A 27,962-nucleotide genomic window follows, 5' to 3' on the forward strand; every position below is an offset into this window, starting at 1 on the left:
ATACCCTTTTTATAAATATTTTCGTCTTGTTCTAGAGTTTTTTTAACCAAAGAAAGAAAAGGAAATGAGGGGGAAGAGAATGATTTTTTTTGTAATTAGGTGTGTTTTTTGAGTTGGAAGGAAATAGAGGAAAGGAAATGATAATTATGTTAAAAATAGTTATCCTTAGTAATCATCTCATTTTTAGGAGGATAACTAATTAGAAAAATACATTAATTTAATCCTTCCTAACTCCTCCTACTCATTTCCTTTCCATCCTAAAAAAAAGACTCAAGAATACCCATTTTTTAACTATCCTTAGTTTTCCTTTCCTTTCCCTCCTTTGAAAAAACTCAAGAACAAAGCGATTATGTTAATATAAAACGCGTGTAAAACACAACAAATACTAGAAGATTTCTCCCGACACCAAGGTTAAACAAAACTATCAAGTTGAATATGTTTTACACATTACATAGTTAGAGAAAGATCTCTTACCTTACAATGAGTTACACATCATTTACCTAAAGTTAAAATCATAAATCAATTTGTTTTATTTTGTTTCAAGCTTTCTTAAAATACTAAAAGTTGAAAGGATCATTTAATCTTTTTCCATAACATCAACCCACCGAAAGAAAAGAAGTTGAACTATGGTTTGACTTTCTGGTTTTCATTTTCCCGTATTAGAATATATATTTAACAATTCTTTCATAATTTGAATTTTCTTTTTGTTTTTGAAAATGATTTTATTAGTTGTTATTAAAGCATGCATCACTTTGACAAAAAATTGTAAGTAAATAGTTGTGTTCTTTAAAAAAACAATTAACCGTTATGACTATATATGAATTAAAGATTTTTATATATTTACACATTAAAGGTTTAATATACATACCCAACACTAAGATTTTACAAAAACGGCTAAATGGTTAAGTTTCAGAGATATACTGAATGATTAAGAGATTTCCTCTTAACTAGGCAGACCTTTTAATGATTTAAACCAAGATTGCCAAACAAATTCATAAATAGAAACACAGATGTGATCATTTCTATTTCAGAATAGAGTTACTAATTCATAGTTATAAATAGGCTATCTATTTATAGAGATGATGGAAAAAGTCCCCATTCTTTTATTTGGCTTAATTTATTCTAATTTTGTAAAGATAAGGAAAATTAGTTGTTTGTTGGTTGATATATAGAGCCATAGTTAATGCTCCGACTTGACTAGTTGGTCAGTGGTCGAGACTTAGGTCTTTTGTGAGAAGTCTCACATTCAATCTTGGATGTAAAGTTAATTTAGAAAAATGGCGTTCAAAGACAAAAATATATGACATGGCCCCAAAATAATATCGGACATTTATCCTCTGGTTGAGATAAAACAATATCTTAACGGAAAGTTATTACTTTTTTTCCACTTAAAAATAGAAATTGCACATCCAAAACAAATATTTCTACAAAAAGTTTTGTCAAAAACAATTGCACTTAAACCATGCTATTAGACCATCTTCAACGGTTTCTGTTCAAACCGGTCACATCACTGCCACGTCAGTTTTTTTAAAAACCATTTTTTTACTCCAACAATACACATTCTCAAACCATCTTTACATTTCCACTTCATCACTTACTTTTACATTTATTTTAAATAAGAATTTCACAATACTATAAAATAATTTTTTACTTAAATAAATAGCAATATAATAAAAATCTAATAAAAAATAGATTAACCAAAATATAATAAACAGATAAACAAAAAAATTACATAATTTAAAATGACAATTACTCTAACAAAATAAAAGAGAGATTATTTGAAACTTTTGCTTAATAATAAAACTTATGAATTATTATTTTTAACCGTCCACAAATGTTCCATTAAATCATTCCAAAGTGCATGATGAGCTTCATTGTTACGTAAATCCCTGAACCGTTGTACGCTTGTAAAGTTTTTTTATTCGAATTAAGCGTTGTAAAATAAATAATAAAATAGTTAAAAATAGCCGTTAATAAATTTAACCGTTAAACTTGCCGTAAAAAATAGAGAAACAAAAAAATACATAATTTTTGAAATAAGTATAAAAAAATATGTATATAAGTATAATATTTTAATATATTTTATAAATATAAATATGGGTAAATATATATATACGGGTTGAATTATGTAGGGTTGGGATCCACAATTTGTGGTTTTTGGTGGTTTGAAAAAACAAACTTGAAATGTTGTTTTTGTTTTAAACCAAGTCCTCCATTGGTTTCTTGATTTTTAGGTTGGTTTAAACCACACAAAAACCATCCAATGGAGATGGTCTTAACACTCATTTGTCTTTTCAACTTGAGCAGTGACACACTGACACAAAATACCTAGCTAATGCAAGTTCAAATGCGCGCACACACAAAATAATAAATAAAATAGAATTTAGGTTTAAGTCTTCACACAAATTATTAGATAAAAATATTGATTAAAATAAACAAGTCAACCCATGAGATTAACCTAGAACGTCCTTCGCTTGGGCCGTTCTAGAAAATGCATTGATCGTATTCATTACAACTTATACAAATAAACAAAAACAATCGTACCCTCTAAAAATTCTCACTCATACAACACAACAGGCAATATTTAATAAAGCAACCATGTTGAATGTAACATCAACCATGAAACACAAAGTTTATGGTTATGGATACTTATTGTGAATCAACAATGGAGGTTATCTTTTTCTGCAATTCAGGCTTGTTTGCTCCCACAAGTTTATCAAATTGTTGACCATCTTTAAAGAAGAAGAATGTTGGAGTAGCTTTTACATCCAGTTGTGTGCTAAACTCCTGCATCCATATCAAATATCATTACTTTCAAAACCAAGGGTAGAATGGTCAATTCACCCTTATGTATATAATAGTGTAACTCTTACCTTTAGTTCATCAACGTCTACGGTTAAAAACATAAGTGAAGGATACTTCTCTGATAGCTCAACGTAGTGTGGTGCCATTGACTTGCATGGACCGCACCAAGATGCACTAAAGTTGCCAATCACCTATTATTATTAAACATACAAAATGAATATAACATTTACATTATAATGTAGAAATAAGTTAATTAACATATGGTTTGATGGCTTACTATTTTGCCTTGTGCCTTTGCTTCTGATAGCTTTTGGTCCCAAACATTTTTGGTAGTGATGAGAGTCACATTACCGCCATCAAACTTGGTATGAATGTTGGTCTCTTCTTCATCAGCCTGAGGCTGCAAGTGTCAAATTACATGGTCAGTTAAAAAACTAAAGTTATATTTGATTATAAGTTATAACACTCCTGCATGTCTTTTTGTGGATTCATCTTAGTTCTTATTCACATCACATAGAATAGATGGGATCAATGACCACATGTTCACTTCTCACATCATATAAAACAGACCATAATGAATAGATCAATGGCCAAAGTGCTGCAACCAGAATCGCGTGTACATGTAAACAAACCGAACATTAATTAACAGTTCGTGAACTTTCTTTGATAGAATCTAGGGTTACAATAAGAAATTAAGAATTTTGTAATCTGGTCTTTTGATCAGATTATTTGAAAAGAGTTAAACAGTTTTGAGTTTTAACTTGCTTTTAGAGGTGACCAAGAATAACCACTTAACTAGAGAAAATTTTACACTCTGAAGATGTAGAGAAGACGACCCTGCCCTACTGATGATTTCGACTTGTAATTCATATCAGACTTTGACTTGTAATTTTGAGGTTCTTTGATACTTTTAGCACAAATAATGTTTAGTATTAAATGGCAGACAATTTGTGAAAATATGCTTATTATATAATCCCTCTTTTATTCAAGGTTTGTAATAATTTACTACAAACCTTGAATGAACGAGTGATTATATAATAAGCATATTCACACAAATTGTCTGCCATCTAATACTAAACATTATCCTTTCTAAAATTATCAAAGGACCTCAACATTACAAGTCAAAGTCAAGTCAAGTCAAAGTGTCACATTTGATTTTCATGTGTTTTCATGAATCTATAGGGATAAAAGTTATATCTTTGTTATTCACATATAACTTTAATGTTTTCTCGCAGTGTGTGATCTTATATGACCCAAAATACACATTCTTCCACTCAACCATGGAAATCATCGTGAGCATGATCTCTCTTAAAAATCTTTATTAACTGAACAACTAGTTAACTGATTATGAAACGAACAGTTGGGAAAAATGTCCAGTTCTTTGTTACAAGGAAAACTCACCAACGAGCAGCAAAGTCCCATTTAGATGTTTAAAAGTAACTGCAGCAGGTTTATCCTGAAAAACAAAAGAAAACAATTAGCACTATTCACATAACCGAAGCAGAACATAACCTCGATAAAAGATATTCATAGCACATTAGCAGTCTAAATAACATATTCAAGACACAATCCGGTGATAACACTGTAAAAATCTGCATATCATAATTCATATCATAACCATTTACATCCTGATTGGAACTTCAGTGCTAAATTATTTACACATTCTTAATCCAAAACTGACTGATCAGTAGACGTTATCAATAGCAAATTGCTACCGATATGCACTTCAAGAAAAAAGCATTAAACAAATCGATTAGAACTCTAGTCCTAAATTGCAAATCTCAGTATATAAATCATCACAGAATAATAATAATAAACCACACTAAGCATAAATTCAGCGTTTTAACCTAAACTAAACCCCTTAGCGAGCTGCTGGTAAGCAATAACCGAACCGAAAACCGATGAAACCGAACCAAAATTAACCGATAACCGAAATAACCGAAAATCAGTTATCGATTATTTTTTGTACCCTCGGTTAACCAAAATTAACCGAACTATTCATATTTTCACATATTTCCAGCTTTTATGTCTCCATTCCATGTTTTATACCACCACTTTATTTACTTGTACCTTCATCTCATGTATTTACAAATTTAATTTTGGTTATTAACCGTACGAAACCAAAGACGAAAATTAACTGAATAAACCTAACAGATTAACCGAAAACCTATTGGTTAATCTGGTTGAGGCTAATAACCGAACCGAACCGAACCGTGCACCCTACTGTCAACACCTAATGAATATTAAATTACCAACAGTCAACCAATCAACTTCAGATTCAACTCAAAACATTCCAATTACACATAAAATAGTATATAGACGCGTGCAGTTAGAAAATTAATAACCTAAAAACCTGCAATATACCTGAGATTTGAAGTTTCCGGCGACAATTGAAATAAGTTACAAAGCCTACAGAATACTCGTTGATCTGGAAATTAGGTAGGTGATTGATTAATGATATGATATGATATGATGCCTTTTGTGATATATATATATATATATATATATATATATATATATATATATATATATTGACTTGGTTTTGAAAAGTCCAAGGGTATAAGAATGATAATATAATACATGTAAGGGTCTATCTTGGCAACTCATTAAACGTGTGGATGATTCATCTAGAAGTATTGTTTAATGTGATAAAAAATGTAAGGACCTGTTTTGACAACTCACTGTAAACGCTTTTATACTGGCATCATATTACTTGAGTTATTCTAGAAGTATTAATTTGTATTTTTTGTTGGTTTATGCATGTGACAAAATGTGCCTGTGGGACCACTTTTGGCAGCTTAATTAACATTTGTGTACCGTCCATTTATTCATTTTACAAGAATTGTTTGTATTTGTATTGTGCATATGTCGGTTTCGACTTATTATTATCTAATTGGGTTTACGTGTCATTGTTATTAGAGAATAAAATAACAATTCATGAATGTATTCATTATTAAGAAAGCGATTCAACGTTTAAATTAGAATAAAATAATAATAATAACTTGATAAAATTTTTAATACTCAGACGAGTATTTTATACATATTTTAAAAGTAGAAGTTTTTCATTAACTATCCTTGTGTCTTCTTATGAAAAAACAACACATATCTTACCCAAGACTCAATAGATGGTTAACTAAAAGTAACATGATGACATATATAATCACTTTAAAATAACAACCAAATAATATGTATAACAATATTACACGTGTAATAAATGTAATAAAAGCAGCGTACATGTCAAAATTAGCAGAATTGTCACATACTAGGAAAAAAAAAGCAAACAAATAATACCAGTGAACATAAACATATTATTGTTTTATGTAGAGGAGACTCTTCTAATTTTTTTTTTAACCGAGTGTATATAGTTATACGTTATGTTTTGTTTATCAATGCCTTAACATTAGCCCCACGCAATACCATATGTGTATAATGGTGCGCCAAATCCATGTCACTTCGCTACTTAGGTTTTTAGTTTTCCGTTAGACGTAATTTTTTTTTGGGGGGGGAGCAGAGTGCGTCTATAATGTACAAGGTAAAATGATATATTTGTCCTCATGTATAAGACACATGGCTTGACTTAACAGAAAAACTAACTGAATTATGACCAATTGACAATCACTGTCGGATTTGTAAAGTTAAAATGATAAAACATATCAATTTTGAAGATAAAAGATAATGGATAAAAAATATAAACATAACATGACAATTTCCGTAATCCTGTCTATATTTATAAAACATATCTTTTTAATTTGCATTTAAACCGAACAACCCGACCAGCCCTAATTTAAATGGGTCTATTACCGGGTGGGTTGTCTCCTACCAAAATATTTTGAAATCAGATCTGCACGCACGCACGAACGCACCTAAATACATTCCATCATTTTGTTTTGTTACGCAACCACATCTATCGATCGACACAGGTTCGTTTAATTTGGTGATAATATTATCGCAATGTATCATCATCTTTAATCTGCAATGTGTTGATGAAGAAGAAATTGATATATTATTATTAATCTGTTTAGCTTTCCGTCGATGTTTATATTATATTATATTATATGCCTGTCAAGTTATAAATTTGGGGGTTTCTCGTAATCTGTCTAGTTACAATTCAATTGAATCTTATTATTCTGCTTCAAAATTAGGGCTTTTAAGAGATATGAAAGGTTTATTATTTCATTAAACATTTGATGTGTTGTGTAAAACAATTGAGAGTTTTCACCAAATATATGAAATGAGTATAGATAGCATTCACAAGTTACATTTTCTGGATTTTATCTTTCTTTCTTTGTTGTTAAAAGTTACAATTTATATGGATTTGAATTGAATTTTGTGAATCCTTGTGCAGGTGAAGAGGTATTTATATAAATTATAATTGTGCCTTTTCGGTTCGGTCTCGGAATTCGAAGTTATGGAGAATGAAAAGAAGAAGAGAAATAAGAAAAAGAAGAACAAGCAGGCGAAAACAAATGCGTCTGCTGCTGCTGCTGGTGAATTAAACAATCATGCAAATGCGTCTAATCAGATTCATCAGAACCTGAATTCTGATAATTCAGATGTCCCGAAAACAGTTGCAGATTCAGATAGAGACTCCATTAGTGGAACCGAAACAGTAAGATTTCTTGTAATAACATTTGTGTATCACATATATACATATACATACATCTATGTGTGTGTGCATATGTATATGAAGCCTGATTTGTTGCTGCTTTGAAATTTTGGCTACACAGTCACGTTCGGTTGAGGCTGACAAGTCCTATTGGTTAAACAGGGAGGTAAAAACATGTTTTAAACTCAATGCATTTGTTAATATGTTTCTGAGTCATGTGATTAACAGCAGTTAATAATATTATTCATGTTTACAGGCTTCTCTAGAACAGAAAATAAAAGAATTACAAGAGCAATTGGACATGCATGCACAAAGGGAGGTAATGACCAATTTGTTTTTTTTGATAAATTGATATTATTGTTTATCTTTCTTATGCTTTATGTTGATACATGTTTACAGGCTGATCATCTTTCGCAATCATGGAAAGAAAGAAACTTATGGCATCATAAAGAGGTGACTCTAGTAGCTATAATAGTTGTGATTAAAGCTTTTAACTTTACTCCTAAATAACTTTTCATGTATCTGACAAAACTTGTGATTTGCTCACCAGAATGAGCTTGAGGCAAGAGTTTCACAATTACAAACAGAAAAACACTCCTGGCTTCAAAAAGAGGTGTGTTGAGATAATAATTGATTATTTTAATAATTGATAATTAGTGTAAAAATACTTATGAGTTTCCTTTGTGTTGCAGAACTCTGCAGCAGCATCACTAGCTACTTTGAACAAGGACAATGCAAAGTTACAAGCAAGGGTACATTACATACACATCTTTACAGTCTAAAAAATGTGTTTTGTTTAACCTTATATGATTTGTTAAAAATAAAGCAAAGTCTTGCAGGTGATCGAGCTGGAAACGTCCATAAATCATATTTCCCACCAAAATCAGCAGCTGAAAGAACATGTTTCGGATCTTCAGTTAAAGATTCAGGATCTTGAGAATGCTGTAGCTACCCATTTATCTGCTGAAAGGACAAAGGTCTGTTTAATTCTTTGTTTTTTTTTTATTTTACCACATCATTAGTTATCAGGAGTGTAAACGAGCTCGAGCTTGAACTACTCGAGATCAGTTTACTAGCTCGAGTTCTGGCTTCATATGTCAAGCCTGATTAGGCTTGTGAGCCTACACGAGCCATTTATTTAAGCAAATATAATAATTTTTGTTTAACATAATAAATGTAGATTTCAAAATAGATATTGTTACATTTGTAATTATGATAAAAATAACTAAATAATATATATTACAAATATGTAGTAAACTATTATATATGTATATAAATCATTTAATTAATTAATATTAAACGAGCATATCAGCATAGCCCCGAACGAGCTCGAGCTTGAAAACTTACTCACGAGCCAAACTTGAGCTCTGTGAAGTTAAACGAGTCAAGCTCAAGCTCAAATCATATAACTTACGAGATCTCAAGCTTGGCCTGGCTCGTTTATCATTCGTTAATTAGTTTTTTGTTTATATATATTTTTTAGACCTAATTTAATCTTAATTTATATATATAACATTATGCATAGTATGTAGTTATTTTTATCCCAATTTTATTTATAATAGTTATAATTGTATAAATATATATTTAATATGTCTAATAAAAAGCATAAAAATAGTAGGCCTGTTTAAGTTTGCTAGCCAGCTCGAGCTCGATTAGTGAAGCTCGGGCTGTTGCAATCGTTTATTAACCATGCTTATTTTAGGCTCAAGCTCGTTTAAGCTTGGCTCAGTTTGAGCTTTTAGCGAGCCAAGCAGCTTGGCTTGTTTACACCTCTACCAGTCACATACCTTATATGCTGAATTGTTTTATTATTTTTGTTTCTTGGTGTAGCACATTACCGAATATGACGACATGAATTTACAGTTGGAATCTGCACAAGCACTCGTTGCAAGATTGCTTTCTGAAAACGAGAAGTTAGTTGAGAAGGTAGTTAATTTTAGTGCAGGCGTGCTAACAACTAACACTAATGATCCAATAATCACAAATTTCAGTAATTATGGTATTTAATTGCAGGTCAACATCTTACAAATCGAACTTGACCAAAAGACTGCAAGCATCCAGTCATCTGATCCAAAAATCAAAAATCCCAAATCTGCTGACATGGATGACACGTCAGCTTCTGAAACTGATCCAATTCTATCATCAGCTGAAGAACTAGACACCGTCAGCAACGTGGGCCCGCTATCTGGAATGCCATCGGATAAGCTTGTGAATCATATGAATCCAATGGGTTCTGATTTGAATCAAAATTCTCGAGTAAGCATGGAGTCGGTTGAAATCGTGCAGGTTTCATTGAATGAGAATGACGCCATGTCAGCAACCTCTGTTCCCGAGCCGGTGCCTTTAACAGACGCTCCCCTTATTGGTGCTCCGTTTAGGTTGATATCGTTTATGGCGAGATATGTGAGTGGGGCCGACTTGGTTCAGAAGTGAGTTGTAGTTCTAATATATGTAAACCAACAATAATGAATGATGGTTTGATATGATTGTAGCAAACAAGTAGGAGAATTGTGAAAATTTTTGATAGAGGGATAGAGTGGGAATTACATTAAAAGATGAACTACAGATGATACCATTATTTTTTTCTTTGATGGTGAATTTTTAAGTTATCCATTTGGAATAAAGGACTATATGTGCTCAAGTATGTTTTCTGATGTGGTTTTAATGTGTATATTATCAAATAGCAACTTGATTGTTACTTGTGTATTGAGTTTACAATATACAATAGCAGGAGCAATGGGGAGATTGCATTTATACTTGCCATAAGGATTTAAATGACATACTTCCTTTGCATAAGTATTGCTTAAGTATGTTTTTGAGGTGTTTGGGTCTTAGGGATTACATGCATTTCAAAGATGCTAAATGAAATTTAGCATATGAATTAATGAATAAAAAGAAGACATATCATGGGGCAAAAGGTTCAGGGAGTGACTCAAACCCATTGTCAAACAACAGACTTTGATCACTCTTTTCATCTGCACCGTGGAGCCAACTCGTGTTCTTCAAGTCTTCTTTTAGCAACATCGAGTCGTACCTCAAGCTCTCGTATACATCTGCACGTCCTAGTTTAGAAGAATACAGACTATTATGTTCTACGGTTACAGGTTTCACTTTGTTATCAAAATAACCATTTTTTAAAGTTCCATTTTTGGAGTTAACATTGTTGCTTGCACTTGAAGGTTGACTAGATCGAATGCTGTGAGGAAAGAGTGTTGACCCAGGAAGTGGGCGCGCGCCTCCCTTTCTTATATCCTGCAATCAATGTTTTTTTCTAAATCAGGTTTTGGGTTGGCATATCAAACACGGGTTGTGTTCAGATTGGCATGTTTAACCTATTTAGTTAAACAAGTCGACCTACTAACCAATTTATGACCTGTTTAACACATTTTTTTTACAATCTACCAACTTGATTAGCATGCTTATAATGTGGTTGTCACCCGCCAACCCGTTTGACACGTTTAGATAAACGGGTTTAACATATCGTGTTTGGAGTACATGGTTATAAGTGGGTGCGGGCCGTGTTTGGGTTGAACAACTCAACTCACCAACACGACACGGTTAACACTGTCTTAATCTATTTAGTGAAAATTTTAATCTTAAACCAATTTGTAATAACTTAACTTTAGAAACTTTTCTTTTGTCATCAGCAACAATAATGAGAATACTTAATCATGAAAATTAGGTGTAAACATCTATATATATACACTAATAATATCTCAAAAGTATTCAAGGTGAAAAAAGAATTCTTTTCAAGTAACTAAAAATTTGTATTAAATAGAATAAGTAAAAATAATATGTGTTTAAAACTGATTAAATCAAATTTGCTTGATGGAATGCTTTTATTTACTATGTAAAACATCATTTATTATAATATTCAAATATTTAGAACTTCAGAATATTATAACCACTAGTATTTTTATATCTATAAAAGTAGTTCTTTTCTATATAATAATTGTAACAGAACAATTAAAAAAAAGAGTAAGAATAATACCATATGTTTTATGGCCATGTCAAGTGATTTCTTTGAAATACTCCTTCCAAATCCTGTACCATTCTCTGAACTCATAACCTTTACAGGTTTTCTTGTAACTGATTCAACTGCATGCCCGTTAGCATGCAACCGCCCCCGTCCAGGTGGTTCTGTAAGTCTTCCCCTAGCGGCAACAGGCGACGGATGTCTCCTTGTGTTTATATTATCCACATTTCCCATCACAGTCATGGCTGCACCGGGCCTGCACCTACCAGCAGACACAGGCCTTTCTGGCAAACAAGTTCTAAGATTTGGAGGCGCCTCGTTTGGAAAATCAGGAAGACTGATGGGCTGGGCCCAGGCCCGGGCCCGTGAGACAGGAGAGCTTGGCCTGGATGTGTGTCCCGCACTCCGGTTATTGAAAGAAGGTGTTGGGCTTCTACTAGTTGGAGTTGATGGTCTAATGACCCTATCAATAGTCGTGGTGAGTGGGCGGCTTTTAGAAGGCGTTGGGCGGGAAGATGCAGTGGATGGTCTGGCTACTGATGGTGGACGGTTAGTTGGCGTGGACGGTCTTATGTAAGATGAGACGGAAGCTGAGCTTGTGTTTAGAATATTCGAGTTTCTGTTTGTAGAGATTGATGGGCGGGTTACTGAACTGCTTCTTGTTGGTCTTGAAATATGGTGACTTTCAGATTGAGAAACAGAAAGCTACAATTGAAACAAAATCATTGATGACAATAAAAGTTAATTCAGTTAGTGTGAAGTTAAGTTTGTGACATGTGACATGTAGAAAATATGTTGTAAAAAAGGAGAAAAAATCTACCCTTGAGGTTCTATTTGTTGAGGCTGATCTAACTGAAGGATTCCTTTTTTGAGAAACTGACTTTGGTTGAGATTCTATTGCATTTGAGGATGGAATTAGAGTTGTTTCTGGTGGAGTTAACAGCCTGTAACCATCATGGTGGTTAGTGAGCTTATAATCAGGTCCAACTACAACTATGGGTGTGCAAGAAACCGAAATAAGAACGACGGTTTGATTTTTTTGCTGTAATTTCTAGATTTTTATTTTTTATGTTAAGTAATTTATAAGAATTTAATAAATATAAAACTCAAATATTTTTGACCAAATGTATAATAATCAATTAGTTCATAATTAACAAAATTATTTATACCTAAATTCATTATTTTTGGGCAACTTTTTTTCGGCCTAAATTTTCAAGCTCAAATGGCAAAAACCGAAAAATCGAAACAACCGAACCGTGTACACCCCTAACTTCAAGCAAGCACAATATGCTAATTGCTAAACTGTAAAAACCTATAATTATCATAACTCTTTAACAAATTACCAATCAAATGATGCAAAAACAGGTGAAGTGATCATCAATCATTAATCAAGATTTAAAATCATTTAATCCACATCAATTACATGTTATTTTGCTAGAAAATAAGTTAGGTAGATCTGAATTAAAGGCATAGGTTGTCACATTCAATTAATTTAATAAAATAATTTGACATGAGAAGTTGGTTTGGAGACAACAACATTACCAGTCATAGTCATGCTGTCCTCCTTCATTAGATGAAAGCATATCATCTAATAATATGCCTTTTGCTGCAGGTTTTGTTGATCCGGACGAAAGCCGCCTTTCAGATCTCACCTGCACTGGTGAACATAGAACAAACACCAGCATCATATCAACAAACATGCATTTATTATTTATCAAACTTTACAACTAGTCATCAAAGTTGAAAGCAAATATAACGAAAAAATTAGCGAAAATTACGACGTATGCATTTTAATCTCCAAATTACGCCAGAATGGCAGAAAATACATAGATATTCACAGACCGCATTGAACGTTCATTGAAATCTAAATGCAAACGAGCCGACCCGAGCCCGAGCTTGGCTCGTTTAACTTACACAGGGCTCGAGCTCGGCTCGGTTCGATATCTATTTCTGAAGCTTGAGCTTGGCTTGTGAGTAGTTTTTCATGCTCAAGCTCGACTCGTTTACTATATATTAATTACTTTGCATATATTTATATACTTTCTCAATTATAATTTTTTATAAATCATAATATATATAATTTAGTTATTTTTACGTAGCATTATATATAAATTACTTAATAATTATATTGATAAGTGAAACTCAGGCTTGAGCCGATATCATCCAAAAACAAACCGCATTGAAGGTTGTTCGTAACTGAAGAAACACTAACCGGACCCCGGGCAGATTACTGGTAACCTGGGGGTTGGATAGCTGTTTCCCACGAGGGGTTAGACCCTTGGAAGATGGTTCTTCTGATAACCTGCAAAACAGACACCGTGAGCTCGTCACTGAGAAGGGGGGGGTTCCTCCTTGTGACCACCCTCCGGCGTGAGAATCAGACTAGATTGCTCTTTAAATATAAAAGTATATTAAGAGATTGCTAGAGCAGATATCAGGTATAATATGATGATAATGTAGTAAGATATGATGTGTTTTGATGATCATACCATTTGGGGTATTTATAGCCGAAGGTAGGTTTCCAAGGAGGTATGGCCGGCTGCAACAGTGTTCCTGTTCATCAACAGTAGCCTACGCACGTGCCCTGCTGGTAGTTGGTGGGTAGGCAGCGGCTGATAGCGACCAGGCCTGCTGTATACTATTCCCTTTCCACCAACTGCCGGCTACGCACGTGGTATGACAGTAGTTGGTGAGTAGGCAGCGGCTTAATAGTGATACAGTACAGGAGCATGCTGCTCGCCATACTGTATCAGTGAGCTGTCGTATCCCTGATCAGATCTTTCGCCCATACCTCGTCAGGTACAGTGAAAGGTCCTTCAGTATAGACTGGCTTATTTGGGCGGGAGTATTCCCCCTCCCGCCTCTGTGCGGGATTGCTCCCGGCTTTGCTCATTCTTTCAGGTGATACTGAATGATCGAGAGCTAAGTACCTAGTGCGTGTAGCCATGCTGCGCGGGTGGCCTTCCCTCATGGCTTGTATCCGAGGCTGCGGGAACAGGCGGAGTCCTTCACCATGGGAGGCATTTCCTGCGGGACCAGCTTGCATACTGCGCGTAAGGACGTCACTTCTCTGAGCATGGTTGGTCCTGCGGATCCAGTTGGTCTCTGCGCAGACGTCCCTGTTTAAGGTGAGTCTTGCGGGTCCAACTGGGCTCTGCTGGGACCTACCTCTTCAAGTCCCCCCAGTCCAATGTTCTTCTCATGCGTGTTTAATAAAGTGAGGTGAACTTTTGGACTTAAGCAAAGGGTTTTGAAAAGGGTTTTGTAAGGTTTTCCATGGGAAGTCCTTGTCACTTGCAGAAATGCCCGAGTTTCCTGCTTGGTCTTTGGGTATGATGCGGGTAGGTCTGTAACCTCCTCGCAAGTCAGGAGCATTGAGTCCCAGTTGTGTGGATTCTCCATGAGGTTTTGGTAGTTTTGAACATAGTGATCAATTATGTTAAAACCACCAATTCCATCCTGGCGCTTCAAACAACGTAGTTCTCAACGTTCCCGCTATGCGGGGATGTTATTTCCGTTTCCGCAAGCATTGCCCAGAAGATCCTTCCTGGTTTCAATTCCCAGCGGAGCGCTAGGTATGTGAAGGGTTTTGCCTTAACACTGTACCAGCGCTCGTCTTACGGTTACTTTACTTCCAAGGTATTCCTAGCGTCAATTCCCTGCAGGTGCTAGGTACGTGAAGGGTTTTGCCTTTACACTGTATCCGCGCCTGTCTTATAGTTACTTGGTTGCCGAGGAATATTTGGCTTCAATTCCCTGCGGGTGCTAGGTACGTGAAGGGTTTTGCCTTTACACTGTACCCGCATCCGTCTAACGGTTACTTGTTCGCCAAGGTTTACTTGGCTTCAATTCCATGCGGGTGCTAGGTATGTGAAGGGTTTTGCCTTTACACTGTACCCGCATCCGTCTAACGGTTACTTGTTTGCCAAGGTTTACTTGGCTTCAATTCCCTGCGGGTGCTAGGTATGTGAAGGGTTTTGCCTTTACACTGTACCCGCATCCGTCTAACGGTTACTTGTTTGCCAAGGTTTACTTGGCTTCAATTCCCTGCGGGTGCTAGGTATGTGAAGGGTTTTGCCTTTACACTGTACCCGCATCCGTCTAACGGTTACTTGTTTGCCAAGGGGTAAGGGGTATTTTCCCACTTACTTTTTAATATTTTTTAAATTTTGAATTTTGAAATTCGAAGAGTTAGTGGAAAGATAAGAACAGTCCAAACCTCTGAAACGTCGTGCGACGGTTTCTTCTGACTGTGTCAGGACGTGCAGGAAGTTATGGTGACGTGACAGAACATGGTCATTCCAGTCGCTTTTTCAGGCGCGTGGGCGTGATTTTTCGGGCGCGTGGCCGCGAAATTACTGGCACACGTCCTTTCAACAGCTGTTGCCAGCCTGCTTTTTGCCACGTGTCATAGTTTCATTGCACCTTTGATTTCTCTCTCCTCCGCATTAAATTCACCGCATTAATTGCGATTACTATATAAAGGGGAAGAGGGTTATTTGTAATTCACACTTTCACCTTTCTTCTTCTTCTTCTTAGTGATTTCCGGCAAATACTCCCCTTTTTCAGGCAAGCATTTTCCCGAAATCACTTCTCTTTCTGCAAAAATGTCTTCTCATGATGCCGACGATCAGAAGACTGCTGGCGAGTGCCAGTGTTCTCTTCCTGTCGATCTGTACCAGTATATCGTCAGGAAGTTCATGCTCGAGTCTCTCGAGCCTGAGTTTCCTGAACCCCACCATACTGTGTACGATGCCCCTAGTGGCAAGATCGGGGTTTATGCTGCATTCTTTGTCTACGGGAACCTTAGGTTCCCGTTGACAAAGTTTGTGTACCGTGTTCTTGAGAGGCACAGCGTTCATTTGACCGAGCTGCACCCCATGGCGATCGCCAAGATTCGTCATTTTGAGTGGGTGTGCCGGATTCTGGGCATCGAGCCCTATGTGGACCGCCTGATGACCTTCTACACTTGGAGGTGCATCCAGGGGTGGTACAGTCTTACAACCCGGATTAAGGGTTTAAAGATTTGTACCACCGAGCGGAGTCTTCGCTCGTGGAGAAGAGAGTTCTTCTTCATATCCGCTCGCGCCATCCCCATTGCCATGAAGTTCAAGAACGGCCAGGCACTTCAGAGCCTTCACGCCCCCAACTACGAGGAGGCGGAATGGTTCTCGAAGATATCCCGGGTCCAATCCCCGGTTTTCCGTTTTCCGGAGTCAGCGATGGTAATGCTGGGGATGAGCCGAGTGTGGAAGGCGGCGAATGCGCAGAAGGTTCCGATTGTCCTTGAATATGGTTCGAACTCTGTCCCTTATGGTATGTCTTGTTTCTTTTTGTTGATGTTGACTTTTTTCTAACTTTCCTGTTTATTTCAGAGGGGAACGACCTACAGTCGCTCCTGAATCCGCGGGAGGAAGATGGTCCCGCACGGATGGGTACTCGTGCTCTGGACGAGAACGAGTTGCCCATCCTAGAGCAAACTGCGTGTCGGTTCGTGGAGGTTTACCCGCCGGCCCAAGAGATCCTGAGCCACCGACGGCCTGGTAAGCCTATCTTCTACCCTGAACCCCTCAATGCTGTGCCTGCTGCTGGAGTTCTTGACATTTCTTCTTCTGAGGAATCCGCAGAAGGTCCTCCGTTGGTGCGGAAGAAAAAGACTGCTGCCGGCGTGAAGGGGAAGGAGAAGGCCACAGCTGATCCAGTGGTTCTATCTGACACGGAGTCAGATAGTGAAGAGGTGGCGGGGAAGCCCGGTGGTGAGAAGACCACTGCTCCGGAGGCTACGACCGTTACCTCCGGAGAACCAACGAAGACGACGGTGACCGGTACCAAGAGGCCGGCTCCATCGGGTTCCTCCCCGCCCGTCCGTACGTTCAGGGTCAAGAAAACCCGTAAGTATAATCATAATGCCTTTGAATATTTGTCAATAATTTTCTTTTAACACTTTCTTCTTTGTGCAGGCGTGGATGTTGACGCAATCCTGGGTGAAACGCAGGGGAGTACTTCCTCGCCAATGATGGTAGGCTCGGTCAGCCTTCCTGAGGCGTCGACCCAGTCGCCTGCGCCTGCATCCGCTGGTCCAGTTGGTCGTTCCGTCGAGCCAACTGTTCCGGCCGAGATGACGTCACCGCCGGCCGTGAGTGCGATTTTTACAGCATCCTTCACGGAACCGGCGGTCACTGCTGCTTTTAAGGAGGCGGCGACCGCGGCGGAGACGACGGCGACCACGGCGGCTGCCACCATGCCCGCGCCACCGGCACCAATGGCCGGACCATCAGGTACGCGCAGGGCTTCACGCCGATCTTTGCCACCTTCCCGTCTGCCTGACCTGTTGGATGGATTTCCTTTAGGTTCAGGTGATGGGTTTTGGCGGCTATCGGCCTGTCATTGACCCTACAGGTGCGTAGGGTTCCTTTCTTTTTCCCTTAATGTTTTTTCATCATCTTTTCCTTACTGCTTTTGTTTCTTTTGCAGTATCGGATTCCAATGAAGTGTATGTTCCTCGATGGAACATACGCCGAGGAACAACCCTTCGCACACCCGTGGAATGCGTGGACTGGGCTCGCCACGCTGCTCCTCCGGGCGCGTTGGGGGAAGCCATGGTTAGCTACCAGGAGGGTAGGCTAACTAATGAGCTTCGGGTTCTCCAGGCCCGGATGCTGCCGCGCGTCGAGCTGCTTTGTCGTGAAAACGACAAGTTGAAAGCAGCTCACGCCAAGGACATATCTGAGGCACGTGCTCTTCGGGAGGAGAACCAACAGCTGGCGGCAGCTGCCGCCGACAAGGAGAAGGCCTTCAAGGCCCTCGAGGTTGAAGTTCAGGCGCGACTCGAGGCCCGCTCCAAGGCTGCCCAAGCTGTGAATGAACAGCTTCGGTTGGCCAGGGAGACTGCGCGAAACGCAACCGAGAGGGCTGCCAAGGCTGAAGCCGTTGCTGAGCCTTTGCGTGTGGAGAATGAGGAGCTCAAGGCCAAATTAGAGGCTCTCCAACGCGCTCATGATGCCTTGGCAATGGAAGATGCCAAGAAACTCCAGGAAATCCTGGACCAAAGGGGGGTGCTTGACCAGACCCAGCGGAAGCTTAAGGGCGTCGAAGAGGCTGCCGCTAAGGAAGTTTTACTTGCCAACCTTAACAAGAGCGAAGCCGAACGCGCCCATACCGAAGCTCAAGCTGCCCTCCGATGGCTTCTTCGAGAAGCGTTGCCTCAGGTATGTTTAGATTTATCCTTACGCATTTCTTTTGTAAGAAAAGGTTCTAATACTTGTGTTTTCTTTGTAGGTTGTGCGTCGGGTCTTTTCAGAGACCTCTTACGATGATGCTATGACCGCAGCCCTCAACGCTTCTCATGATGATGGGGAAAAGGCCGGCTTCATGCTTGGTCTAGGGTTTGTTGAGAAAGGCGTCCCGCCTTCCAACTTCCCTTTGTTCAATGTGGATACTGAAGCCATTTATGACCAAGCATTGAACCAATACGCCGCCTTCCCGCATCCAGTGGTGGAGAAGGTGGACGAAGTAGCTGCTGCTGATGATGGGTTAGCTGTCCTCAAAGCGTTCCTCGAACCACCCCGTTCTGACGGAGCGGGTCCAAGTGGTAGCGGCCCTGAGGCTTGATCCTGAAGATCCCTTCCCATTGCTAAGACTTATAGTTTTTTATTTTCTTTTAGGCGGGTAGTTACCCGGCCATTCTTGTAATATATTCTTGAAATATTAATCTTTTTGCGTATAAGATTGTTATTTCCTTCTTTGGGTTCCTTGCTTTATAAACTTATGACTTGCATACTTAGTTTAAATTAGCAATTTTCCAAGTGTTTAGAATAAGAATCTTTGAACGTGGTTGATAGTGGGTTAAAGTTTCGCTTCCTCCTTCGTGATTGTGCGGGTAGAACCGTCACTTGCACTTGGTAGGATGGCTAAACTTTAACTTTTATCTAACCTGCGTGCTGGTTTTTCTTACTTTTTGAGGATAAGTTAACCTTTGAACGTGGTTGATAATAGGTGTGAAGTTTTGCTTCCTCTTTCGTGATTGTGCGGGTAGAACCGTCACTTGCACTTAGTAGGATGGCAAAACTTTACCCTTATCTGACCTGCGTGTAGGTTTTCTTTGCCTTTTGAGGATAAGTTAACCTTTGAACGTGGTTGATAATAGGTGTGAAGTTTTGCTTCCTCTTTCGTGATTGTGCGGGTAGAACCGTCACTTGCACTTAGTAGGATGGCAAAACTTTACCCTTATCTGACCTGCGTGTAGGTTTACCTTTTGAGGATAAGTTAACCTTTGAACGTGGTTGATAATAGGTGTGAAGTTTTGCTTCCTCTTTCGTGATTGTGCGGGTAGAACCGTCACTTGCACTTAGTAGGATGGCAAAACTTTACCCTTATCTGACCTGCGTGTAGGTTTTTCTTACCTTTATAAGAATTTTGTTCTGAACCGTTCGACGCGCGGTTGTCGATAGGTTATTCAGTTTCGTTAATGATTCATGCGGATAGACCGGCACTTTCATTTTTGGGTGCTGAACTTTTTCCCCTTGAACTGACCTGCGTGAAGGTTCGTCACGTTATTGGGTTCGTGCGGGTAGGACCGCCTTCCCATGCAATGACTTCACGTAATTATGCGGTGAAAACCGGCATATTAGTGTCCAGAAAAGTATTAAATGTAAAATCATCAGCTTCGATATTCTTAAGAGAATCATTTCCATTAGAAGTGGCTCTTGGCCTTTTCTTTACAAATTGGAATTGATTTACATGCAAAATGTGTAAATGAGCTCCCTTCCTTGTTGGGATGGGAGTGCCATCGAGCCGATACGCACCTGGTTCGGGATCTCGTTCTTTACGCAGCATGTAGTCTCGATTTTGAAGCTGGAATTGATTCGTGTTTTCCCCAGCTGGGGTTCTATACGCACCCGCCTGCTCAGCCTTTATTACGCCACGAGGTGCGCGAGCGTCCCATCTCTGACAAATGCTTCGACCATATCTTTTACATCTATGCATTCTTCAGTGTTGTGGCCCTTTGTCTTGTGAAAGTCACAGTATTTGCTCCGATCTGCATCGTGACGATGTCGGATTATTGGCGGTTTTGGCCATGGGAGCCCTTCAGTGGCGAATATCTCAGTGACGCTTTTGGTGAGTGGCGTCCATCTGGAGTTCCGGTGCGACTGTACATTATCCCTTCCGCCCAACCGATTTTGCAAGCCGGATGAGGTGTCAAAGTTTACCCTTGACTGCCAGATGCCTAGCTTTCGTTTTTTATTTAATCGGGCGGTGAGGACGTTGTCTTCTCTCGTCCTCTGGGTGTAGAGGTTTGTGCTCTGTGGGAGATCTCTACCCAGTTGCTTCTCTGTTTCCGCATAGCGTTTTGCTGCTGTCATGATGCCATCCCATGTGGATGGCATGCCATCTTTACCCGTTAGGGTGCGGATGAGCTCCGGGTCATGTGCGCCCTGGATGAAGGCAGCGCGAACAAGATCTTCACTGATATTGCCCAAACTTAACTTCTTTGAGTTGAAGCGAGTGATGAAGTTTGGCAGAGATTCGTCTTCCTCTCGTATGCATTTGAGGATTGTCCATTGCTCCTCGGTATACTTCCGTTGCTGGCTGAAGTGTTGGCTAAACTTTTGTTGGAAGTCTGCCCAGTCGTAGATGTGGTTGACCGGTAGACGATCGAACCATGCTCTAGCAGCCCCAACCAGCGTCATTTGGAACATGTAACACCACGTGGGTTCCGTCCAATTGCTGACGGTTGCCCCTGCTATGAACCTGTTCAAATGATCGTCTGGATCAGATATACCGTCATATGTGCCTATGTTGGGCATTTGTTTGGCACTCTTTGGGGCGATTGCTTCAGCAATGTCCCTCGCAAATTTGGACGTTCCTGCATTTGCAACGTTTGGTCTGAACGTTTTAGAGAAGTCTCGTGGACTTCCACCTGTGCTTTTTGGTTTGAAGGCTTGTCCAAAATGCCTTTTCGGTTGGGATTCCGTTTCCTTATGCTTCCCTTTTGCCCTATGGCGAGGGTTCGCGTCGGAGTCGGATTCCTCCGATTCATCCTCCCAGTATTCGAATTCGTCGGCTTGTTGCACGGAACGCAAGCGTTCGTCCAACTCAGCCTGGAATTCCTTTTGTCGTGCCTCCGCCCATGCCTTAACTTCATCGAGAGTTTGGCGGGGGAGTCTTCGTTTCTCAACCTGGGTATCAGTGGATCCCAGTAGGCGATCATTTACTGCACTTGCCCCAGCTTTGGTAAGTGGGGTAGTGTTCGTAAAATTTACTTCGCTTGCCCCGGCTTCGGTTGCCGGGGTAGTGTTCGTAAAAACTGTGTTGCCGGTATTCCCCCTAGTAGCAGGGGTTATGATTACCGGAATTTCTCTAACCATCTTTGCAGAAGTTTGAAAAAACTGGAGAAAAATAAAGTTCTAGCTTTATACACGGATGGCGCCAATGAAGAAACACTAACCGGACCCCGGGCAGATTACTGGTAACCTGGGGGTTGGATAGCTGTTTCCCACGAGGGGTTAGACCCTTGGAAGATGGTTCTTCTGATAACCTGCAAAACAGACACCGTGAGCTCGTCACTGAGAAGGGGGGGGTTCCTCCTTGTGACCACCCTCCGGCGTGAGAATCAGACTAGATTGCTCTTTAAATATAAAAGTATATTAAGAGATTGCTAGAGCAGATATCAGGTATAATATGATGATAATGTAGTAAGATATGATGTGTTTTGATGATCATACCATTTGGGGTATTTATAGCCGAAGGTAGGTTTCCAAGGAGGTATGGCCGGCTGCAACAGTGTTCCTGTTCATCAACAGTAGCCTACGCACGTGCCCTGCTGGTAGTTGGTGGGTAGGCAGCGGCTGATAGCGACCAGGCCTGCTGTATACTATTCCCTTTCCACCAACTGCCGGCTACGCACGTGGTATGACAGTAGTTGGTGAGTAGGCAGCGGCTTAATAGTGATACAGTACAGGAGCATGCTGCTCGCCATACTGTATCAGTGAGCTGTCGTATCCCTGATCAGATCTTTCGCCCATACCTCGTCAGGTACAGTGAAAGGTCCTTCAGTATAGACTGGCTTATTTGGGCGGGAGTATTCCCCCTCCCGCCTCTGTGCGGGATTGCTCCCGGCTTTGCTCATTCTTTCAGGTGATACTGAATGATCGAGAGCTAAGTACCTAGTGCGTGTAGCCATGCTGCGCGGGTGGCCTTCCCTCATGGCTTGTATCCGAGGCTGCGGGAACAGGCGGAGTCCTTCACCATGGGAGGCATTTCCTGCGGGACCAGCTTGCATACTGCGCGTAAGGACGTCACTTCTCTGAGCATGGTTGGTCCTGCGGATCCAGTTGGTCTCTGCGCAGACGTCCCTGTTTAAGGTGAGTCTTGCGGGTCCAACTGGGCTCTGCTGGGACCTACCTCTTCAGTAACTGAAATCTAAATAACTAATAAGTGATTCATTCAGGTGACTGATTAACAGAGAATGAAGAATAGAATAAAACTAGCAAGCACGTATGACGTATGCATCAAAACTCAAAACTAGTAATTAACGTTGAAGAAATCACCATCATCATCATCATCATCATCATCATCATAATAATATATAGATATATGTGTGTGTGTGTGTGTGTAAGAGGTAAGTGAAAACAATTGACGTGAGGAGAAATGGAAAACGTACAGTCGGATGATTCATCGGAGAAGAGATTTAAGTTGTTGCTAAAATCACTGATGAGACGGCGGTGAGATAATAATCCGGTAAATGAGTGTTTCCGATCCATTATGATTCACCAATTGATTTTCAGAAACAGAGCGAGCAGTAAGCTGGTTGAGGCCATGAATGAATGAATATGCGGACGGAGTGTATTATTATTATTATTATTATTATTATTATTATTATTATTATTATTATTATTATTATAGTTCTGCGTGACTTTACGCCTTTTAGGCATCTCACCCGTGACCGAGTGAGTGATATTCAAAATCTTATTATTATTATTATTATTATTATTATTATTATTATTATTATTACATTAAAACTTTTATGTACCATTCACAACTTTTGTTTCATCATTAATATGGTATTTATCGTGTTTCTGAACGGCTCGTGTGTAATTTTTTTTTAAATAGGTTTGTGTTTAGAAAAAATGACATAATTAGTTATTATGTCGTGTTTGTGTCTAGCACCACATCTCACAAATAATCGTGTCTTGTCAAGTTGTGTTTGTGTGTTTGAATTTTAAGAGAGATATTGAACACTACATTTCAACCGTATTTTTCTAAAACGAAATAAAGATTGAACAAAATAAATAATTTAGTTTGTTTTGCATGTGTACATAATTTATAGTATTATTATGCATAGATATCTTCCTTATAATACAAACCATTTAAAGTATAATAAGTTTATACAAAATCTTAAGAAGTGATCAAAACACTTAACTTAGAAGTTTTAAAGTGTTGAATATGATTACTCGTTCCTTTGGTGATTAAAATTGTATTTGATAGTTGTAACAAGTAACAACCCCAACTACTTTTTCGTCATAGTGGTTGCCTTATTAATATTTTTTTATTTTGGTAGTTATATATTCCAACTAATTCTACTCCAAACTAAGTGTATTTATGGTTTTTTTTATGGAATAATAAAAGCAAGTAAACTTTAATATTAACTTGCTTTTACAGATTTTCATTTTATCATGTCAAAACGTACAAATCAATTGTTGATCTAACATAACCATCACTCTTTATATATTGATAAACTAATAATGAGTTTACGGTTACATCATTTAAAAATTAATTATAAGAACAAAATTCTACTAGTTTTTTTTATGCAAACGTTTAATACAATATTATACATATAATTATTTTACAAGAGTATGCATAAAGATAAAATCAAGATGGTTTATGTGACACCTGGTACCGACAGGAATGTTGCTATGCCTTTGGTTGATACCCACAAAATTATTCCGATTGAGATCAAACTCCTGATCATCTTTGAATCACAAGTTATTTGAATGAGCTCAGTAATGGTATCGAAAATTCCGAACCTGACTTTTTCAAAAACATAGGACCTATATCGCAAATGCTTGGCACAACATTAGTGAGCAAACCAAATATAACATCAAATGAGCGCCGCTCTTTATACCCCTCTCTCGTCATTTCATTTACGCCCAAGAAAGTACATAAATGTGGAGTCCATCCCTATTTCAATCAATCATCTTTTTTTTTTAATTTTTTTTTATAATACTTTGGTTAACTAACCTCCCTCCATTACACTTGTTTTTCACCTTTTTGGGTTGGTTTGTAAATGCATTTTTATACACATAACAATGATGTGTCGTCACTTTTCGTTAACTAACCTCATTTCACACCACTTACTCTATGCCTATTGGTTTTTAGGGGCAAGAATCATAGAGTTTGAAGCCGACCTCTACATATTATTATAAAAATTAATTGAAACCGTTAAATTATCAAAAGAGTCGGTTTAATAGAAAAAAATGGTGAAACATATTTTACCCGCACACACATAAAAATTAGCTTAAGACATATTAAAGAATGGTTGACGTCTTCCTCGCTTACACATATACGTTCATAAGTTATATGTTTCCGACTTTATATGTTAGTACTTATTAGTAGTGCTAGATTATACTTATTTGTAGTGCGTATAGACAATAGTTAAGTACAAGACAAAAATAGCAATATATTCGTCATTAATATTCTTTAAAAAATTTGGTGGAAGAAGTTTATTCGCATAATAAGTACTAGCGAGAGGGACAATCATGTCGGTACTTGAATATACTTTTGAATACCAAAGCATTGAATTCTAGTAGTTGGTTTGTTTGATGGATGTGATAACTTCAATACCATGAAATTCACCTAATGAGATTTAAGTTTTTTTATATTATTATCTTTTTTTTTCTTAACGTCACACACGCACACGCACACGCCAGTAACATCTACTCCTGAAATTCATCCAATGCTCACTTTGTGAGGCTTGAACCCGTACCACTTTATGTTATCATCCACACATAAAGACGGATAGATCATTTGTTTGGTCCTTGCAAGATTGCTTCGAGAGTGTGGATCTTTGTAACTATATGATTGAATTTATAGCCGATTCAAACTATCTCTCCATCTCGAGGATTCTGACATGGCTTGATTTTGTATCTGTTTCGGGCAAGAAGAGAGTTTATTCATGGTATTCTATATTTTCACAATGTGATAGGTGAGCCGGAGACTTCTAAGGTGCTGTTTGTTTTTGCAGACATAAACTGTCTGCAAGCTGATTTCATCTGTTTTCATGTCTGCAACTGAAGATGTGGTCTGAAGATCTGCAAGCTGAAAATATAAGACTGTTTGTTTTTATAAGCTGATACTGTCTGCATAACTGTCAAACTTATCTCACAAGATAGAAGTCATTTATTCAAGTTACATCTAGTTTTTAGTCTTTGCTTGCCATGCCGATTTGGTTTTGGTGGGTGGTGGAAGGTGGTGGTGGTGGATGGTGGTAGTGGCGGCGGACGGTGGGTAGTGGCGGTGGATGGTGGTGGTGGACAATGGGTGGTGGTGATGGATGGTTTTGGTTGGTGGTGGACGGTGGTGGTGATGGATGGTGGTGGTGGCGGTGATGGATGGTGGTGGTGGTGATGGATGGTGGTGGTGATGGATGGTGGGTGGTGGACGGTGGTGGTGATGGATGGTGGTGGTGGTGGCGGACGGTGGTGGTGATGGATGGTGGGTGGTGGACGGTGGTGGTGATGGATGGTGGGTGGTGGACGGTGGTGGTGGCGGTGATGGATGGTGGTGGTGGTGGCGGTGATGGATGGTGGTGGTGGTGGGTGATGGATGGTGGTGGTGGTGGCGGACGGTGGTGGTGATGGATGGTGGGTGGTGGACGGTGGTGGTGATGGATGGTGGGTGGTGGACGGTGGTGGTGGCGGTGATGGATGGTGGACGGTGGCGGCGGGGTACGGGGGTGGTGGTGGCGGCGTACGGTGGGTGGTGGTGTTGGCGGACGGTGGTAGGAGCAGTGGATGAGAGGGTGGCTGCAAAGGGAGAAGAGTAGGGTTTTTTTGTGAAGATGTTTTAAGCAAGATTTCCTTGCTTTTCTTTTAAGATGAAAGAAGATAACTTCAGATCTGTTTTAAGAAAAAAAACAAACAGTCTTCAAGGGTAATGTCTGCGCGCCTGCAGACATTAGCTCCCTTGAAGATGTTTGAAGAAAAAACAAACACCCCCTAAATAATGCCGTTTTTCACGCAAAAAAGGAAAAAAAAGACCTATCTTTGATTTTGTTACCATGTTTTGGTAGTTAAATAATATAGATAGTAAATTTGCGGTTAGTCGGTCAGAATGAGTTAAAAATCCTTTTATTGTCATGCAACTAACTTTTTTTTTCTAGCATTTTGCTAGCTTTTTATTAATAGTGGCCCGTGGGTCCGGTTCTCTTGAAGGAGTTTAGGGAGATGCTAACTATGTGTTAACAGGTGTTACTCGAGCCCGGTAAGGATAAAATATTCTGGTGCGGTGACCCCTCAGGTGAGTTTTCGGTCCGCAATCTAAAAAGCATATTGGTGGAGAAAGAATTAGTCAAGCCCGTTTCTGTTTTTGAATGGAACAATTGGATTCCGAAAAAGGTGGGTTTTGTAGCTTGGCGAGCCGTGCTTAATAGACTTCCGACCTTTGAAGCTGTGGCTTGGCGAGCCGTGCTTAATAGACTTCCGACCTTTGAAGCTCTGGCTAGGAGGAGCATTCCGGTAAGTTCAACCGAGTGCCCGGTTTGTGGTATGGAGGAGGAATCGGCCGATCATATTCTTTTCTTGTGTGAAGAAGCTCAAGCGGTGTGGTGTTTGATTTCCCAATGGTGCAAGGTACCTCCAATTTATGCATTTAGAGTTCAAGATTTAGTGGAACTTCATAGGAATATGTTGGCTCCAAAGGATAAAGCTAAAGCTTTTCATGCGGTTTGTCTAGTTACAATATGGTGTCTTTGGAAGAAACGAAATGATCTAGTCCACAATGGGGCCTCGGTTCACTTTCAAAGTCTTTTCGAAGAGATTAAATCTCTAAGTTACCTTTGGATCAAGAGTAGATCCAAAAAAAAGAGGGTTAAATTGGGAGGATTGATGTAGGTTTCGGTTATAAATTCGTTGTTAGTGTTGTATGGTTTTGCTTTTGGTGGAGAGGCTTAGTTTGTATTTTCACTCTTTGCCTTCGTTTGGTGGTTGTATTTGGCGGTTTAGCATCTTGCTAGTTTTAATAAAAATTTTGCTGGTCGTTCAAAAAAAATAAAAAATTGGCCGTGCAAAAATATATATATAAAAGTTGTCATGTAATTAACTCCTTTATTAGGTTTCAGATCCATTTTTATTACGATATTCATTGAATTTTGTTAAAAAACATGAGTTTGGCTCTTTATGCATAATTGAAAGATAAGAGAAAGAATTATAATTTAGAAAGTCTTTCGAGTTTCGACACATGAAACCAACTTGGGTTCATAATAGCTGAAACCAAGGCATACCATCCACATCACAATGACCACACAATAGTTCTAACTTCAGACGTCAATTTGTTGTCATAATTCCGATAGCTCACGTA

The 27,962-nt window shown here is 39.0% G+C and overlaps 3 protein-coding genes across 4 annotated transcripts; 1 reads left to right on the forward strand and 2 right to left on the reverse strand.

Annotated features, from left to right (window-relative positions):
• Positions 1-2,510: 2,510 nt before the first annotated feature.
• LOC143532381 (thioredoxin H-type-like) lies at positions 2,511-4,273 on the reverse strand. Its single transcript, XM_077027445.1, has 4 exons — positions 4,207-4,273; positions 3,083-3,205; positions 2,874-2,996; positions 2,511-2,787 (listed from the first exon to the last, which is right to left on the reverse strand). Exons 1-4 carry the CDS (start codon positions 4,225-4,227, stop codon positions 2,650-2,652), a joined length of 405 nt encoding a protein of 134 aa, XP_076883560.1. The 5' UTR covers positions 4,228-4,273; the 3' UTR covers positions 2,511-2,649.
• A 2,879-nt stretch (positions 4,274-7,152) lies between these two features.
• Positions 7,153-10,097, forward strand: LOC143532382 (uncharacterized). Of its 2 annotated transcripts, XM_077027446.1 has the most exons (9): positions 7,153-7,414; positions 7,533-7,577; positions 7,668-7,730; positions 7,811-7,864; positions 7,962-8,024; positions 8,104-8,163; positions 8,251-8,388; positions 9,242-9,337; positions 9,425-10,097. In XM_077027446.1, exons 1-9 carry the CDS (start codon positions 7,214-7,216, stop codon positions 9,842-9,844), a joined length of 1,140 nt encoding a protein of 379 aa, XP_076883561.1. In that variant the 5' UTR covers positions 7,153-7,213; the 3' UTR covers positions 9,845-10,097. The 2 variants fall into 2 exon arrangements, with proteins under 2 accessions (XP_076883561.1, XP_076883562.1); XM_077027447.1 differs by lacking the exon at positions 7,533-7,577.
• A 174-nt stretch (positions 10,098-10,271) lies between these two features.
• Positions 10,272-23,196, reverse strand: LOC143532383 (uncharacterized). The gene is made up of 5 exons (XM_077027448.1): positions 23,050-23,196; positions 12,930-13,044; positions 12,208-12,331; positions 11,403-12,092; positions 10,272-10,663 (listed from the first exon to the last, which is right to left on the reverse strand). Exons 1-5 carry the CDS (start codon positions 23,147-23,149, stop codon positions 10,316-10,318), a joined length of 1,377 nt encoding a protein of 458 aa, XP_076883563.1. The 5' UTR covers positions 23,150-23,196; the 3' UTR covers positions 10,272-10,315.
• Between the last annotated feature and the right edge of the window lie 4,766 nt (positions 23,197-27,962).

The sequence above is a fragment of the Bidens hawaiensis genome, unplaced genomic scaffold (assembly GCF_021521415.1).
Source record: "Bidens hawaiensis isolate Kalapana, Puna unplaced genomic scaffold, B.hawaiensis_p1.1 tig00009444_1, whole genome shotgun sequence".
NCBI classification, from domain to species: domain Eukaryota; kingdom Viridiplantae; phylum Streptophyta; class Magnoliopsida; order Asterales; family Asteraceae; genus Bidens; species Bidens hawaiensis.

Coding starts and splice junctions, on each gene's coding strand:
- LOC143532381 (XM_077027445.1), bottom strand. CDS start 4,227: ATGGGACTTTGCTGCTCGTTG. Junction 3,206..4,206: donor TGGGACTTTGCTGCTCGTTG/GTGAGTTTTCCT, acceptor TGACACTTGCAG/CCTCAGGCTGATGAAGAAGA. Junction 2,788..2,873: donor TAGACGTTGATGAACTAAAG/GTAAGAGTTACA, acceptor ATATGGATGCAG/GAGTTTAGCACACAACTGGA.
- LOC143532382 (XM_077027446.1), top strand. CDS start 7,214: ATGGAGAATGAAAAGAAGAAGAGAAATAAGAAAAAGAAGAACAAGCAG. Junction 7,415..7,532: donor CCATTAGTGGAACCGAAACA/GTAAGATTTCTT, acceptor TTGGCTACACAG/TCACGTTCGGTTGAGGCTGA. Junction 7,731..7,810: donor ACATGCATGCACAAAGGGAG/GTAATGACCAAT, acceptor ACATGTTTACAG/GCTGATCATCTTTCGCAATC.
- LOC143532383 (XM_077027448.1), bottom strand. CDS start 23,149: ATGGATCGGAAACACTCATTTACCGGATTATTATCTCACCGCCGTCTC. Junction 13,045..23,049: donor CTCCGATGAATCATCCGACT/GTACGTTTTCCA, acceptor TATGTTCACCAG/TGCAGGTGAGATCTGAAAGG. Junction 10,664..11,402: donor ACATGGCCATAAAACATATG/GTATTATTCTTA, acceptor CATTGATTGCAG/GATATAAGAAAGGGAGGCGC.